The sequence below is a fragment of the Pezoporus flaviventris genome, unplaced genomic scaffold (assembly GCF_033815535.1).
Source record: "Pezoporus flaviventris isolate CSIRO_AGI_PZ_B2104156 unplaced genomic scaffold, CSIRO_AGI_Pfla_v1 ptg000188l, whole genome shotgun sequence".
Taxonomy (NCBI): Eukaryota; Metazoa; Chordata; class Aves; order Psittaciformes; family Psittacidae; genus Pezoporus; species Pezoporus flaviventris.
In genome coordinates, this window is record NW_026892736.1 from 3,112,501 (window position 1) to 3,128,796 (window position 16,296).

The 16,296-nt window shown below is 64.1% G+C and overlaps 1 protein-coding gene across 2 annotated transcripts in view; it reads left to right on the top strand.

The window, feature by feature from the left end:
* The window catches only part of EBF4 (EBF family member 4), a 25,243-nt gene extending 12,397 nt beyond the window's left edge, over window positions 1-12,846 (top strand). The window contains exons 8-18 of one of the 2 annotated variants that reach the window (XM_061441072.1): window positions 2,679-2,760; window positions 6,256-6,349; window positions 6,384-6,419; window positions 7,787-7,920; window positions 8,130-8,256; window positions 9,086-9,174; window positions 9,289-9,354; window positions 10,404-10,584; window positions 10,670-10,858; window positions 12,065-12,262; window positions 12,466-12,846. In XM_061441072.1, the coding sequence (XP_061297056.1) occupies window positions 2,679-2,760; window positions 6,256-6,349; window positions 6,384-6,419; window positions 7,787-7,920; window positions 8,130-8,256; window positions 9,086-9,174; window positions 9,289-9,354; window positions 10,404-10,584; window positions 10,670-10,858; window positions 12,065-12,262; window positions 12,466-12,536 (1,267 nt within the window). In that variant the 3' untranslated portion in view covers window positions 12,537-12,846. The remainder of the gene's footprint in view (window positions 1-2,678; window positions 2,761-6,255; window positions 6,350-6,383; window positions 6,420-7,786; window positions 7,921-8,129; window positions 8,257-9,085; window positions 9,175-9,288; window positions 9,355-10,403; window positions 10,585-10,669; window positions 10,859-12,064; window positions 12,263-12,465) is intronic. The other variant, XM_061441073.1, reaches the window with a different exon arrangement.
* The last annotated feature ends 3,450 nt before the right edge of the window (window positions 12,847-16,296 follow it).

The window sequence follows — 16,296 nt, forward strand, 5'->3', positions numbered from 1 at the left end:
ATGGGATGCTGGGACAGGACGGGATGGGATGGGATGCTGGGACAGGACAGGATGGGATGCTGGGACAGAATGGGATGTATCAGGATGGACAGTGGGATGCAGACAGGCTGGCACACTGGGATGTGGCATGGGGACAGGATGGGATGCCAGGACAGGACAGGACGGGATGCTGGGATGTGGCAGGATGGCACCGTGGGATAAAGACAGGATGAGGTGCTGGGATGTGGGTAGGATTTGACACTGGGTGTTTATGGATGCAACAGGATGAGGTGCTGGGATGGGGACTCATGCTGGGATGCAGCATGCAATGGTGGGATGGGGTAGGACTGCACAGTGGGATGGGCACAAGTTGGCACACGGGGATGCAGCAGGATGTCAAACTGGGATGGGGACAGGACTTCATGCTGGGATGTGGACAGGATGTGATGCTGGAATGGGGCAGGATGGGTCACTGTGGTGGGGACAGGATGGCACAGTGGGATGGGGACAGTGGGATTGGGAAAGGGTGGGAAGCTGGGATGTGGCAGGATGGGATGCTGAGATGGGGGAAGGATGGGATGTTGAGATAGGAACAGGATGGGACAGTGGTGTACAGCAGAATGGAATGGGCAGAATGGCACAGTGGGATAAGGGTAGGTTGCCACAAAGGAATAGGGACAGGATGGGACTCTGTGATGGGATGCTAGGATGGGCACAACGGTGCACTGAGATGGGAACAGATTGGGATGCTGGAATGTGGAAGAATGGGATGTTGGGATGGTGCAGGATGGGACACTGGGATAGAGCAGGGTAGGATGCTGGGATGGCGCAGGACAGGACACCAGGATACAGAGGGGAGGATGCTGGGATGGTGCAGGACGGAACACTGGGATAGAGCAGGGTAGGATGCTGGGATGGTGCAGGATGGGACACTGGGATAGAGCAGGGTAGGATGCTGGGATGGCGCAGGACAGGACACCAGGATACAGAGGGCAGGATGCTGGGATGGTGCGGGATGGGACACCAGGATACAGAGGGCAGGATGTTGGGATGGTGCAGGACGGAACACTGGGATAGAGCAGGGTAGGATGCTGGGATGGTGCAGGACAGGACACCAGGATACAGTGGGCAGGATGCTGGGATGGTGCAGGACGGGACACTGGGATGCAGAGGGCAGGATGCTGGGATGCAACAGGACGGGACACTGGGATGGTGCAGGATGGGACACTGGGATGCAGCAGGACGGGACACTGGGATGGTGCAGGATGGGATGCTGGGATGCAGCAGGACGGGACACTGGGATGCAGAGGGCAGGATGCTGGGATGCAGCAGGACGGGACGCTGGGATGCAGAGGGCAGGATGCAGGGATGCAGCAGGATGGGACGCTGGGATGCAGCAGGACGGGACGCTGGGATGCAGCAGGACGGGACGCTGGGATGCAGAGGGCAGGATGCTGGGATGCAGCAGGACGGGACACTGGGATGCAGAGGGCAGGATGCTGGGATGCAGCAGGACGGGACACTGGGATGCAGCAGGACAGGACACTGGGATGCAGCAGGACGGGACGCTGGGATGCAGCAGGACGGGACGCTGGGATGCAGCAGGACGGGACACTGGGATGCAGCAGGACGGGACACTGGGATGGGGCAGGACGGGACGCTGGGATGCAGCAGGACGGGACGCTGGGATGCAGCAGGACGGGACACTGGGATGCAGAGGGCAGGATGCTGGGATGCAGCAGGACGGGACACTGGGATGCAGCAGGACGGGACACTGGGATGCAGCAGGACGGGACGCTGGGATGCAGAGGGCAGGATGCTGGGATGCAGCAGGACGGGACACTGGGATGCAGCAGGACGGGACACTGGGATGCAGAGGGCAGGATGCTGGGATGCAGCAGGACGGGACGCTGGGATGCAGCAGGACGGGACGCTGGGATGCAGCAGGACAGGACGCTGGGATGCAGCAGGACGGGACACTGGGATGCAGCAGGACGGGACGCTGGGATGCAGCAGGATGGGACGCTGGGATGCAGCAGGACGGGACACTGGGATGCAGCAGGACGGGACACTGGGATGGGGCAGGACGGGACGCTGGGATGCAGCAGGACGGGACGCTGGGATGCAGCAGGACGGGACACTGGGATGCAGAGGGCAGGATGCTGGGATGCAGCAGGACGGGACACTGGGATGCAGAGGGCAGGATGCTGGGATGCAGCAGGACGGGACACTGGGATGCAGCAGGACGGGACACTGGGATGCAGCAGGACGGGACACTGGGATGCAGCAGGACGGGACGCTGGGATGCAGAGGGCAGGATGCTGGGATGCAGCAGGACGGGACACTGGGATGCAGCAGGACGGGACACTGGGATGCAGAGGGCAGGATGCTGGGATGCAGCAGGACGGGACGCTGGGATGCAGCAGGACGGGACGCTGGGATGCAGCAGGACAGGACGCTGGGATGCAGCAGGACAGGACGCTGGGATGCAGAGGGCAGGATGCTGGGATGCAGCAGGACGGGACACTGGGATGCAGCAGGACAGGACGCTGGGATGCAGCAGGACAGGACGCTGGGATGCAGAGGGCAGGATGCTGGGATGCAGCAGGACGGGACGCTGCGATGGGGCCGGGGGCGCCGCGGGCTCTCTGGCATCCGCGCAGTTTTCCAGCCCCAACCGCCCCGTTCCTCCCCCCCAGGTTTTTCCTGAAGTTTTTCCTCAAGTGCAACCAGAACTGCCTGAAGAACGCGGGGAACCCCCGGGACATGCGGCGCTTCCAGGTGAGGAGCCCCCGCCGCTGCCCGCGCCAGGCCTGCAGCAGGGGGGCTCACGGCGCGCACCCAATCCCCCTGAGCCCTTGGCCAGCCCTGGTTCCCCCCCAGGTCCCTCCTGAACCCCTTTGCCAGCCCCGATTCCTCTCGAACCCCATTTCCAAACCCCAATTCCCTCGCTCCCTTCCCAAACCCCGATTCCCTTCAAACCCCTTTGCAAACCCCAACTTCTCTCGTCCCCTTTGCAATCCCCAATCCCCTTCAAACCCCTTTGCAAACCCCAATTTATGTCTTTACAAACCCTGATCCTGCTTGATCCCTTTACAGACCCAAATCCCCCATAAGCCCCTTTGAAAACCCCAGTTCCCCCCATTCCCTTTGCAGACTCCTCTTTTCAAACCCCAATTCCCCTGGGGCCTCTTTGCAAACCCCAATTCCCCTCATTCCCTTTGCAAACCCCAATTCCTCTTGAACCTCTTTACAAACCCCTTTGCAAACCCCAATTCCCCTCATTCCTTTGCAACCCCCAATTTCTCCCTTTGTTAGCCCCAGTCCACCTGGAATGCCTTTGCAAATCCTGATTCCCCTCAATCCCTTTGCAAACCCATTTCTCCCATTACAAACCCCATCCCCCTAGGACCCCCTTTGAAGACCCCATTTCCCCTCCATCCCCTTTACAAGCTCCCCTTGCAGACCCCGTTCCCCTGGGACCCCTTTACAGACCCCATTTCCCCTCCATCCCCTTTGCAGTCTCCCCTTCCAAACCCCATTCCCCCGGGACCCCCTTTACAGACCCCATTTCCCCTCTGTTCCCTTTGCAGCCTCCCCTTCCAGACCCCATTCCCCCGGGACCCCCTTTACAGACCCCATTTCCCCTCCATCCCCTTTACAAGCTCCCCTTCCAGACCCCGTTCCCCTGGGACCCCCTTTACAGACCCCATTTCCCCTCCATCCCCTTTGCAATCTCCCCTTGCAGACCCAGGACCCCCTTTACAGACCCCATTTCCCCTCCATCCCCTTTGCAGCCTCCCCTTGCAGACCCCGTTCCCCCGGGACCCCCTTTACAGACCCCATTTCCCCTCCATCCCCTTTGCAGCCTCCCCTTGCAGACCCCGTTCCCCCGGGACCCCCTTTACAGACCCCATTTCCCCTCCATCCCCTTTGCAATCTCCCCTTGCAGACCCAGGACCCCCTTTACAGACCCCATTTCCCCTCCATCCCCTTTGCAGCCTCCCCTTGCAGACCCCGTTCCCCCGGGTCCCCCCCGTAACCCCCGATCCCCTCCCTACCCCTCTCCCCCCCCGTTTCCCCCCCGTGCCCCCCGCACCCCATTTCCCCGCCGTGCCCCGGCTCCGGTGCCGCCGGGCTCCGCAGCTGGCGGGGGGGGGGGGGGGGGTCCGGCGCTCATGCGCTCATCAGGGCCCTCTCGTCGCTATGGTAATTGTGACATTTCCGTGATTAACGAGCCACGCAATTTGCATCGCGGCGGCGGCGCCGGGAGCGGAGCCAAGGCGGGGGGGGGAGCGGGGAGAGGAGAGGGGGAACGGGGGGGCTGGAGGGGACTGGGGTGCCCCGGCCCATGGATGCTGCGGGGGGGGGGGGGCGGCACTTGTACATGGATGTACCCGTGTGTGCAGCAGGGCTCCTGCACCGACCCCATGGCACACGCACATGGATGCACACACACAAACATGTGCACACAGCCTTTGGCACATGCACATGGATGCACACACACATACATATGCACACAGCCTTTGGCACGTGCACATGGATGCACACACACATGGATGCACACACATGTGTGCACACAGCCCTTGGCACATGAACATGGATGCACACACATACATGTGCACACACATGTGTGCATACACAGCCCTGGGCACATGCGCATGGATGCACACACACACGTGTGCACACAGCCCTTGGCACATGTACATGGATGCACACACATACATGTGCACACACATGTGCACACAGAGCCCTTGGCACATGCACATGGATGCACACACATACATGTGCACACCCAGCCCTCGGCACACACACACACACATGTGCACACCCACACACACGTGCACACCCAGCTCTCAGCACACACACACATACATGTGCACACCCACACACACGGGCACACCCAGCTCTCAGCACACACACACACATACATGTGCACACCCACACACACGTGCACACCCAGCTCAGCACACACACACACACACATACATGTGCACACACACACGTGCACACCCAGCTCAGCACACACACACACACACATGTGCACACACACACGTGCACACCCAGCCCTCGGCACACACACACATACATGTGCACACACACACGTGCACACCCAGCTCAGCACACACACACACACACATGTGCACACACACACGTGCACACCCAGCCCTCGGCACACACACACATACATGTGCACACACACACGTGCACACCCAGCTCAGCACACACACACACACATGTGCACACACACACGTGCACACCCAGCCCTCGGCACACACACACACACATACATGTGCACACACACACACGTGCACACCCAGCCCTCAGCACACACACACACATACATGTGCACACCCACACACACGTGCACACCCAGCTCAGCACACACACATACATGTGCACCCAGCCCTCAGCACACACACACACATACATGTGCACACCCACACACGTGCACACCCAGCTCAGCACACACACACACATACATGTGCGCACCCAGCCCTCGGCACACACACACACACATGTGCACACACACACACGTGCACACCCAGCTCAGCACACACACACACATGTGCACACCCACACACGTGCACACCCAGCTCTCAGCACACACACACACATACATGTGCACACCCACACACGTGCACACCCAGCCCTCAGCACACACACACACACACATGTGCACACACACACACGTGCACACCCAGCTCTCAGCACACACACACACAGTGCACACCCAGCCCTCAGCACACACACACACATGTGCACACACACACACGTGCACACCCAGCCCTCAGCACACACACACACACACACGTGCACACACACACACGTGCACACCCAGCTCAGCACACACACACACACACGTGCACACCCAGCTCAGCACACACACACACACATGTGCACACACACACACGTGCACACCCAGCTCAGCACACACACACATACATGTGCACACACACATACATGTGCACACCCAGCTCAGCACACACACACACACACACATGTGCACACCCACACACGTGCACACCCAGCCCTCGGCACACACACACACACATGTGCACACACACACACGTGCACACCCAGCCCTCGGCACACGCACCCGTATGCCCACGCCTGCAGGCACAGCGCACATACGTGCCCCCACGTCACCCCCAGGCCATGGGGGGGTCCGGCGGCCCCCAGTGCTGGCGCTGGTGCAGGGGGAGAGCAGGGACCGAGCACCCGGGAGCGCGGGGGCCCCTCGGGCCGCGCTGAGCCGGGCGCCCGGGGCCGCAGGTGGTGGTGTCGACGACGGTGAACGTGGACGGGCACGTGCTGGCCGTGTCCGAGAACATGTTCGTGCACAACAACTCCAAGCACGGCTGGCCGTGTCCGAGAACATGTTCGTGCACAACAACTCCAAGCACGGCCGCGCGCGCGGCGCCTCGACCCCTCCGAAGGTGAGCGCGCGCCCAGCCCCACACCCGGGCCTTGCCCGCACCCATCTCTGTCGCTCTGCCCCTCTGCCCGTCCACGGCTCCATCCTGCATCCGCCACCTCTGTGCCCCTCTGTGCCTTTCCATAGCAGCCTCATGGACTGGGGTGGGTTGGAGGGACCTTAAAGCTCCTCCAGCGTCAACCCCTGCACGGGCAGGGACCCCTTCCACTGGAGCAGCTTGCTCCAAGCCCCTGTGTCCAACCTGGCCTTGAGCACTGCCAGGGATGGGGCAGCCACAGCTTCTCTGGGCACCCATCCAACCTCTTTGCTCTCTGTCCATACAACTTGTGCATGAATTTCCCTCCTTCCCTGCATCAGTGTGCTCTTCATCCACCCATCCATCATCCATCCATCCATCCTCCCTTCCTTCCATCCATCCTTCCTTCCATCCATCCCTCCATCCATCCATCCATCCATCCACCCATCCATCATCCATCCATCCTTCCTTCCTTCCTTCCATCCATCCATTCATCTATCCATCCATCCCTCCCTCCATCCATCCATCCATCCATCCATCCATCCTTCCTTCCTTCCTTCCATCCATCCATCCATCCATCCATCCATCCATCCATCCTTCCTTCCTTCCTTCCATCCCTCCATCCATCTATCCATCCATCATCCATCCCTCCATCCATCCATCATCCATCCATCCATCCATCCATCCTTCCTTCCTTCCTTCCATCCATCCATCCATCCATCCATCCATCCATCCATCCATCCTTCCTTCCTTCCATCCCTCCATCCATCTATCCATCCATCATCCATCCCTCCATCCATCCATCCATCCATCATCCATCCCTCCCTCCATCCATCCACCCATCCATCCATCCATCATCCATCCCTCCCTCCATCCATCCATCATCCATCCCTCCCTCCATCCATCCATCCATCCATCCATCCATCCATCCATCCTTCCTTCCTTCCTTCCATCCCTCCATCCATCTATCCATCCATCATCCATCCCTCCATCCATCCATCCATCCATCATCCATCCATCCCTCCCTCCATCCATCCACCCATCCATCCATCCATCATCCATCCCTCCATCCATCCATCATCCATCCCTCCCTCCATCCATCCATCCATCCATCCCTCCCTCCATCCATCCATCCATCCATCCCTCCATCCCTCCATCCATCCATCATCCACCCATCCCTCCATCCCTCCATCCATCCATGCATCCACACATCCATCCCCACCCATGTCCATGTGTCCGTGCCCCCCCATCTGTCCCAGTTCCCTGTCCCTGTGCTCCCAGTCTCTGCCAGCTCTCCCCCAGCCCCACACCACGGTGCTCCCCCCTCACTCTCTGCCCCCTCTCTCCCAAAGCAGCCACCCCCTGCATCAAAGCCATCAGCCCCAGCGAGGGCTGGACCACGGGCGGTGCCACCGTCATCGTCATCGGGGACAACTTCTTCGATGGGCTGCAGGTCGTGTTCGGCACCATGCTGGTGTGGAGCGAGGTGAGGGGTGCAGGGGGTGCTCACACTGTGCTGGTGTGGAGCGAGGTGAGGGGTGCAGGGGGTACAGGGGGTGCTCACACTGTGCAGGGGTGCAGGGGGTGCTCACACTGTGCTGGTGTGGAGCGAGGTGAGGGGTGCAGGGGGTGCGGGGGTGCAGGGGCTGTGGGTGCCCCCGCAGTGCTCTGAGGCCTGTCCCCCGTCCCCCCCAGCTCATCACCCCTCACGCCATCCGGGTGCAGACCCCCCCGCGGCACATCCCCGGCGTGGTGGAGGTGACGCTCTCCTACAAATCCAAGCAGTTCTGCAAAGGGGCCCCCGGCCGCTTCGTCTACACCGGTGAGGGGGGGCCATGGGGTGGGGCAGAGCCGGGGATGGGGGCACAGCCCCATGGGATGGGGGGCGGGCCCCCGGGGTGGTGACCAGGGACAGCCCTGCCCTGCTGGGGACCCCCGTGGGTGGCTTCGGGCAAGGGGGTGGGCATGGGGCAAGGGTTGGGGGCAGGATGGGGCTGGGCTGTGGGGCAGGGGGTGACAGGGAGGGTCTTGGGCAGGGTTGGGGGTAGGATCAGGGTGGTGGGGGGCAGTTATTGTAATGCACTGTTGAGACCCACAGGCAGCAAGAACAGGGCCCTGTGCGTGTGTGTGGTGTCAGTGGGGCCATGCACACGTGTGGGGTGTCAGTGGGGCCGTGCACACGTGTGGGTGTGAGTGGGGCCATGCACACATGTGTGGTGTGAGTGGGGCCGTGCACACGTGTGGGGTGTGGGCAGAGCCGTGCACATGTGAATGGCATGAACAGGGCATGATGCACACGTGTGGTGTGTGCAGGGCCGCATGCATGGGGCAGCAGAGGACTGGACACTCCCCACGGGCCGTGTGTCACAACCCGTGTTCCATGTGCTGTCCCATGTGCCATGTCCTGTGTCACCAGCTCCATGCCGTGCCGCGCGTCACCCCCCTCCTTCACCCTCCCATCCCCTTGGGACCCCCGTCAATGGGGCTGAGCGCTGCCAGCCAGGGTGTGGGTGAGGAAGGGGCTGGATCCGGGTATCCGTGTGGGACGGGGGGTTCCCTACGGCTCACCCCTGTGCCCCACAGTCCGTGCCTCAGTTTCCCCATGGAGCCGGGGCTGTGGGGCCAGGCCCTGACCCCGTTTCCCCCCATAGCACTGAATGAGCCCACCATCGACTACGGGTTCCAGCGGCTGCAGAAGGTCATTCCCCGGCACCCTGGGGACCCCGAGCGCCTGCCTAAGGTAGGGACCCCCATCCCATGCCCAGTGACGCCCATGGGTGTCAGCATGGCACAGGAGCAAGGGGCAGACGGTGGGACCTGGATCCCCCTGAATCCCACCCCATTCCCTGTCCAGGAGGTGCTGCTGAAGCGGGCCGCTGACCTGGTGGAGGCTCTCTATGGAATGCCGCACAGCAACCAGGTACCGGGACCCCCCTCCCTGCTCACCCCACCCTCCTGCAGGGATGCAGCAGGGATGCAGGAGCCCCACATCTGCTTCCCATCAGGATGCCTCAGGCGCTGAGTCAGCGCTGGGGGCCCCCCGAGCCCTCCAGCTGCAGGGGAAGGGGTCAGCAGCTTCCAGAGCTGCCTTTGTTCTAATGGCCTTCCCAGCCAGTGCCGTGAGCCGGGGGGCCTCGGCCCCCGTGTGCCCCATCACACCCCATCCTATGCCCTGGGGATGCCTGGATGCCCTGGAGGTGATATGAGATGGGGGGATCTGGGTCCCCACGTGCCCATCACACCCCAGGAACACTCAGGTACCCCATGAGGCGACAGAAACTGGGGGGTCTTGGTCCCCATGTGCTTCCTCAGACCCCGTCCTGTCCCCCAGGATGTTTGGATGCCCTGGGAGGTGCCTTGTGCTGTGGGGTCTCAGTCTCCATGTGCCCCATAACACCCCAGGATGCTCGGGTTCCCTGGGAGGCAACATAAACTGTGGGGGTCTTGGTCCTGCCCTGCCCCACCAGAACCCATCCCGTGCCAGGGGATGCTCTGGTGCCCTGCAATGTGACACTAACCGGGGGGTCTCAGTCCCGTGTGCCCCACCAGAACCCATCCCGTGCCCTGGGGATGCTCTGGTGCCCTGCAATGTGACACTAACCGGGGGGGGCTCGATCCTCCCCTGCCCCATCAGAACCCATCCCGTGCCAGGGGATGCTCTGGTGCCCTGCAATGTGACACTAACCGGGGGGGCCTCGATCCTCCCCTGCCCCATCAGAACCCATCCCGTGCCAGGGGATGCTCTGGTGCCCTGCAGTGTGACACTAACCGGGGGGCTCGATCCTGTGTGCCCCATCAGAACCCATCCCGTGCCAGGGGATGCTCTGGTGCCCTGCAATGTGACACTAACCGGGGGGGGCTCGATCCTCCCCTGCCCCACCAGAACCCATCCCGTGCCAGGGGATGCTCGGGGCCCCCCTGTTCTCACCCCTCTCTCCGCTGCCCCCCGTGCCCTGTCCCTGCCCTCAGGACATCCTCCTCAAGCGCGCTGCCGACGTGGCCGAGGCTCTCTACAGCGTCCCCCGCAGCGCGGGGCAGGTCCCTCCGCTGGCCGGCACCCACGGCCCCGCCGCCGGCGTCATGGGGGTGAGCTCCTTCGGCTCGCAGCTGCCCGTCAGCATCGGTGACTCCCCGCAGGGCCCGGAGCAAGGTGCGAGGGGGGCAGAGGCGTTGGGGGGGGGGGGGTCCTGCTCCGGTTCCCCCCCCGGTGCCACCGCGGCCGCCGTCTCCCGCAGGCTACTCCCGCAGCCCCGGCAGCGCCTCGCCGCGCGGGTACGTGCCCAGCTCCACGCCGCAGCACAGCGGCTACGGCGGCGGCACCGGCATCACCGGCTACGGCGGCGGCGGCGGCACCATGGCCGGGCTCGGGGTGCCCGGGTCCCCCAGCTTCCTCAACGGCTCCACCGCCAACTCGCCCTATGCCAGTGAGTCACGGACCCCGGGGGGGGGGGGGGTGTCCCCGGTGAGGTGTGACAGCCCCGGGTGTCCCCGAGCTCTGCACCAGCCCCACGTGTCCCCAGAGCCAAGTGCCTGGGGTGTCCCCAGCACCATGCACCAGTTCCGGGTGTTCCCAATGCCATACACCAGGCCTGGGTGTCCCAAAAGCCCTGAGGTGTTCCCAATGCCATGCACCAGTCCCGGGTGTTCCCAATGCCATACACCAGCCCTGGGTGTCTCCAACACCATGTACCAGTCCCGGGTGTTCCCAATGCCATGTGCCAGCCCTGGGTGTCCCAAAAGCCCTGGGGTGTTCCCAATGCCATGCACCAGCCCTGGGTGTCCCCAACACCATGCACCAGTCCCTGGTGTTCCCAATGCCATACACCAGCCCTGGGTGTCCCCAACACCATGTACCAGTCCCTGGTGTTCCCAATGCCATACACCAGCCCTGGGTGTCCCCAACACCATGCACCAGTCCCTGGTGTTCCCAATGCCATACACCAGCCCTGGGTGTCTCCAACACCATGCACCAGTCCCAGGTGTTCCCAATGCCATGTGCCAGCCCTGGGTGTCCCCAAAGCCCTGGAGTATTCCCAATGCCATGTGCCATCCCTGGGTGTCCCCAGAACCCTGAGGTGTTCCCAATGCCATGCGCCATCCCTGGGTGTCTCCAAAGCCCTGGAGTGTTCCCAATGCCATGCGCCATCCCTGGGTGTCTCCAAAGCCCTGGAGTGTTCCCAATGCCATGCGCCATCCCTGGGTGTCTCCAAAGCCCTGGAGTGTTCCCAATGCCATGTGCCATCCCTGGGTGTCCCCAGAACCCTGAGGTGTTCCCAATGCCACGCACCAGTCCCTGGTGTTCCCAATGCCATGCGCCATCCCTGGGTGTCCCCAGCACTGTGTGCCAGCACCGTGGTGTCCCCAGCGCCATGCACCAGCCTCAGGTATCCCCAAAACCACGTGCCAGCCCCAGCGCATCCCCAAGACCACGCACCAGCCCTGGGGTGTCCCCAAAGCTACACATGGGCCCTGGGGTATCCCCAACTCCACGGGCCAGCTCCGAGCTGTCCCCGCCGCTGAGCACCAGCCCTGGGATGTCCCCAAAGCCAAGGGATGCGAAGCCGGCTCCCCGCGGGGTGTCCGGGCCGTGCCGCCTCCCGGCGCGGCGCTGAGCGGGTCTGTCCCCGCAGTCATGCCCGCCAGCCCCCCGCTCGGCGCCTCCTCCATCACCGTCCCGTCGGGCACCAGCGCCTCCACCCCCAGCGGGGTCTTCTCCTTCTCCCCGGTGAACATGATCTCGGCCGTGAAGCAGAAAAGCGCCTTCGCTCCGGTGGTGCGGCCGCAGAGCTCCCCCCCGCCCGCCTGCGCCAGCACCAGCAGCCTGCAGGGTGAGTGCGGGGCTGCCCGCACCCCGCCGGGTACCCCCGGACCCTGCCCGCACGCCCCTGGGTCCCCTTTGCCCCATGGCGCTGCCCGTCCCCTGCCCGTCCCTGCACCCGCAGAGGCGGCAGCGCCCTCATCCTTGGCCCGCCCCGTTCCCGTCTCCTCCTGCATCCCGGCTCATTCCCTCTCCCTCCCTCCCGCTTCCCAGACGCGGCTTTCGAGGACTCGGACAAGTTCCACACGCCCGCGCGGCCGCTCCAGGGCCTGGCCTATTCCTAAAGCACAGCGGGGCCCGGGATGCAGCGGCTGCCCCGAGCCCCTCATCCCGCCGGGGCGCGGAGGGAAGGGACCCCCCGATCCCTGCCCGCCCCTCGCAGCCGGGCCCATGGGAGCCGGGCGGCACCGGAGCCGCGGCACGGGCAGGACCGAGAGCGGCCCCTCCGCTCCGCTCCCGGGGTTTTCCATGGGGATCGGGGTGCACGGGGCTGCGGGACCCCCCCCCCCCCCATCCCGCTGCCCTGCGGCCACCCCAGCACGGCCCCGCGGAGCCGGTGACCCCGGACAGGGCTGGCACCGGCCCCGGTGTGGCTCGGCCGGAGAGGAGCCTTGGGGGGAGCCTCGGGAACGACCCAAATGATCGGGATTCAGCCTCGGAAAGACACCGAGAGACCCATGGGAGTGGGGGGCAGCGGCAGCCCTGGGCAGGGTGCTCCAGGGAAGGTGGGATGGGTGCTCCAGGGCGGAAGGGGTACTCCGGAGTGGGATGGATGGGTGCTCTAGGCGGGATGGATGCTTCGGGTCAGAAGGGATGCTCTGGGGCAGGATGGATCCAGGGCAGAATGGATGCTCCAGGGCAGGAGGGATGTGTGGGAAAGACGGGGCGGATGCTCTGAGCTGGGATGGCTGTTCCAGGCAGGATGGCTGCTCGGGGGCGGGATGGGTGCATGCTCCGGGGCGGGATGGATGCTCCGGTGGGACCCGCTCTCCCCCCACTTCCCGGATCTGCAGCGCTCCCTCCCCAGATGTGCAGCAGCTCCACATCTGGAGCCGCCCACCCGCAGTCCCGGGTGCCGAGGCTGGATCCGTGCCTGGACCAGGGTCCGGGGGCTGTCCCGGCTCCAGCCCGGCCTCGTTTCCCATTATCATCACTATTATCATTAATGATATTAACACTAGGGTGATTTCCAGCACAGGCAGGAGGCCCCGGCCCCGGCCCCGCTGCTCCTGCCGGGATTCCCTGTGCTCCCAGATGGGAATTCTGTAAATAAATAGGGAATAAAACCCAACACACCCCAACATCCCACCCGTGGGGGGGCCCGTGTCCCCCCTCCCAGCTGCCCCACCACCCTTCGCTCAGTGATGGGCCCTCATCCCATGGCCCCAGCCCCTGCCCAGGGTGACCGGGGGGGGTCCCAGGGCTGGACCCCATCCTTGGGGTCCCAGCACAGGATGGGGGTGATGGGGTCCCTCTGAGCAGGGGGGCTCCGACATGGGAATAAAAGGCCTTGCAGAAGGGCACCGGCTCCAGGGGTCTGTGAGCGGGGAGGGGGCAGCGCACAGGGACACCCCTGGGGGTGGGAACACTGGGGATGGGGGATCCCATGTGAGGACGGGCATCCTGAGAACGAGGAATCTCACACGAGTATGGGCATCCCAGGGGTGGGAGATCCCACAGGAGGACAGGGAATCCCATGTGAGGGCCCTAAGGACCTTCCCAACACCTCCCCCTTGCATCCCACACCCTGCCTGTGGGTCAGGGACAAGATGACCCTCATGGAAACCCCTTGACGCGCCCCCCCCCCCCCAGCCCCGCCGGGGTCCCCCGCAGCCGCGGCAGCTCCGGCTGCGGGTGCTGGATGCCAGGCTCGCTCCCCCCGCAGCAGCCGCGGTGCTTGGAGTGGAGGATAAGGCGCTGGGGATAATTGCCTTAATCAAGAAAGGTTAATGAGGCTGCGGCACCGGGCCCGTGCCACGGAGCAGCCGGCGGTCCCGCTGCCGCTGCGGCCCCCAGGGCACCGCTCCCATGGCAAAGCCCATGGCAGCTGGGGGGAAGGAGCAGCTCCCCTCGACCCGGCTTCAGGGAGCGCTTGAGCCCAGGACAACCCCCCCCGTGTGCTGGGCCCCCCCCCCGGAGCGTGAGCAGCAGCGCACGGAGGGGATCCTGCCCCTCTGCTGTGGGATGGGGAGACCCCCCCTGCAGCCCTGATCCAGGTGCAAGGATGTGGAGCTGTTGGAGCGAGGCCAGAGGAGGCCATGGAGCTGCTGCGAGGGCTGGAGCAGCTCTGCTCTGGAGCCAGGCTGAGAGAGCTGGGCTGGGGCAGCCTGGAGAAGAGAAGGCTCCTGACGGGGAGACCTGAGAGCAGCTCCAGTGCCTGAAGGGGCTGCAGGAAAGCTGGAGAGGGGCTTGGGACAAGGGATGTAGGGACAGGCCAAGGGGAATGGCTTGAACCTGCCCGAGGGGAGACTGAGATGAGTTCTTAGGCAGAAGCTCTTCCCTGGGAGGGTGCTGAGGCGCTGGCACAGGGTGCCCAGAGAAGCTGTGGCTGCCCCATCCCTGGCAGTGCTCAAGGCCAGGTTGGACACAGGGGCTTGGAGCAAGCTGCTCCAGTGGAAGGGGTCCCTGCCCGTGGCAGGGGCTGAAGCTGGAGGAGCTTTAAGGTCCCTCCCAACCCAAACCAGGCTGGGATTGTGCCATTGAGGCCAGCAGCCACAGGGTGCTGTGTATCCCAGGGGTCTGTGCCCCCATGTGTGGGTCCCCCCCAGCCATGGCACCCCCTGGCATGGCTGTGACCCACAGCATTCCCCACTGGCAGCAGGTCTGTGTTTGTGCCTGTGTCCATCCCCGTGGTCTCTGTCCTGTGCCATGATGCAGCTGCTGCCGGACTTGGCACTTCATGGCTCAATGGCCATGGGGCAGCATTGCAGGAGCTGCAGCGCAGGGGGGAACGTGAGCCCCATAGCCCCCTGCTATGGGGAAAGGGGTCCCTCCTGCTGCCCCCCAGGACTCGCCACCACTGCCAGTGATTTGCTCGGCTGAGTGGGGCAGGAGCTGGGGTGCAGCAGGGACCCAACGTGCCCACCCCCAGTGTGCGGCTGCAGCACGTCACAGGGAACAGGGACATGCTTGCAGTGCTGCAGCAGGGCCATGCACACCTGCAATGGTGCCCTGCGTGATGCAACGGTGCTTTGAATGCCTGTGATTGTGCCCTGGACGTTTATAATGGTGCCCTGCTCACCTGCACACTGCAGCGGGGCCCTGCTCACACTCTTGTGCTCACAACCAGGCTCCGTGCACGCTCCCCCTGCTCGCACACGCGCACGGGCCCCGCATGCATTCCCCATCGCACCCGTGCCCTGCACACAAGCAGCGGGGCCGCCGCTGCGGGAGGAGCTGGAGCTGAAGCCCCGGTCCGGTCCCGGTCCCGGTCTCCATCGGTCGCACCGGACCACAAGAGGGCTGTCGCGGGCCGCCGATGGTGCCGGCACCCAGCGTCCTGCCTGCACCCTACGTGAATCCCTGCCTGCATCTCTGCCCTGTGCCCCGGCAAGCATCCCTGCGTGTGCATCCCAGCCTGCACCCAACGTGCATCCCTGCCCTTGAACCCCAGCATGCATCTCTGCCTGCATCCCTGTCCTTGCGTCCCAACACGAACCCCTGCCTACGCACCTTTGCCTGGGCCAGTGCCCTTTACCCCAAACTGCACCCCCTGTCCTGCACCCCATCACACCCAGCGTCGGGTCCCTGAGTCCCAGGGGTTCAGCTGGATCAGGGGATCCCGGGGTCCGCACCTGGGGTCAGCGGTGGTAGAGGAACATTCCCAGCGTGGCCAAGGAGCATCCCCGCCCCACAGCTCCCATCCCGCAGCACCCCAGTCCCGGGGACCACCCCATCCCCTGGAGCCTCCCATTTGCCCCTCCTGGATCACCCCGCTGCGGTTGCCATCAGCGCCCCACGGCCCTGGGGGGCCGCGGCAGCACCTGCAGCTCCGCAGCGCCGCGCTGAAGAGCCTCGCTGACATTTGAGCTTTGGGGAACGTCG